Raw genomic sequence first — 1,322 nt, forward strand, 5'->3', positions numbered from 1 at the left:
AATATCTCATATAAAACCTTTAACAGTAGGAAACAGTCAGAAACCTTCCTCAGCTGCAGTAACAACAGCATTTATAGAGTTTTATAATAAACAGTATAAAAGTTGTTGTTTTGTAGGCTGCTGTGATGTCACTTCCTCTCCCGTACTGATGAAGAAGCAAACTGCTCAATCTCATTAACACACACACACACACACACACACACTGTGAGCTGTAGCAGATCTGATCTGAGAGCAGATTATTGTAAGAGCATTAAAACAGAGCAGTGCTGACTGTGGTAGAGAGACACTCACTCACACAGAGAGAGAGAGAGAGAGAGAGAGAGAGAGAGAATAATGAATGATGTTTAAGGTGGCAGGGTCCACCACTCGATATGGATGAATTGTGAATGTGAACTGAGAATTAATTGCCCTCAGGATGAACCGTAATAACTTTATTGATCTCTTCCTCTAGCGCCACCATGAGGTCGACATTTTAATGCGTCGATATTTTGGTTAAAATGTAAATACCTGCATACCTAATGACGTTCCTATAAGCCTCAGCTGCTGCTCATCAGCACATGTTGGCACTGATTGATGATAAATATTATATCTGCTGTCTGTCTGTCTGTGTCTCTGTCTGTCTGTCTGTCTGTGTCTCTGTCTGTCTGTCTGTCTGCTGTCTGTCCGTCCATCAGAGGGAGACGAAGAGAGTCTTGTTTCTCTACAGTCTGCTGATACAGAGACGGATTTTGTCCACTGACAGGAAACGCATCATCCCCCGGGGACGCAGGAGCAGCACGGTGAGAGACTCTGAACCCCCCAGGAGGAGCCAGGTGGTCGAAGCGTGTAATTACAGCGATGGCGTCCATCATGTGACGCGCACACTGTAGAGACATCTCTTTTACCATCTTCAAAATGTGGTTCAGGATAGATTAGCTTAGCATATAGCATATTTAAGCACAGGAAAGAAGGAAGTTGATCGCTGCTTGCTCAACCGCGATTAGAGCGCAGAGGGGAAAGGGGCGGGGCTTATAAAGGGTCAATTATTAGACGAATAAATGCTTAAAGTGTGACTGCTAAAGTTTGGCCGTGTTGAATCTCCTGCAGGTGTTTGAGTGTCCGAGCAGCTGCGGGCGTCGTCTTTGTTGTTGTCGCCAACGGGAAGCGTCAGACTCTGAGGAGACGCACTACGACCCCGGTTAGACCCGACTGTCGCTTTCTAATAAAGGTTCTGCTGCTTCTCTCTGTAACTATGTCATTAAACTGAAGCTCACAGCGCCACCAGAGTGTGAGTGTGTGTGTGTGTGTGTGTGTGTGAGTGAGTGAGTGTGTGAGTGAGTGTG

At 45.8% G+C, this 1,322-nt stretch overlaps 2 protein-coding genes across 2 annotated transcripts in view; both read left to right on the forward strand.

The window, feature by feature from the left end:
- The window catches only part of LOC118336502 (DC-STAMP domain-containing protein 2-like), a 2,428-nt gene extending 1,122 nt beyond the window's left edge, over positions 1-1,306 (forward strand). The window contains exons 2-3 of the mRNA XM_035673169.1: positions 675-779; positions 1,087-1,306. Coding sequence (XP_035529062.1) covers positions 675-779; positions 1,087-1,182 — 201 coding nt within the window. The 3' untranslated portion in view covers positions 1,183-1,306. The remainder of the gene's footprint in view (positions 1-674; positions 780-1,086) is intronic.
- LOC118336472 overlaps positions 1-1,322 on the forward strand; it is a 744,338-nt gene that overhangs the window by 185,668 nt on the left and 557,348 nt on the right. The gene's annotated exons all lie outside the window — the stretch shown is intronic.

The sequence above is a fragment of the Morone saxatilis genome, unplaced genomic scaffold, assembly GCF_004916995.1.
Source record: "Morone saxatilis isolate NCDOM2014 unplaced genomic scaffold, NCSU_SB_2.0 Contig24, whole genome shotgun sequence".
NCBI classification, from domain to species: Eukaryota; Metazoa; Chordata; class Actinopteri; family Moronidae; genus Morone; species Morone saxatilis.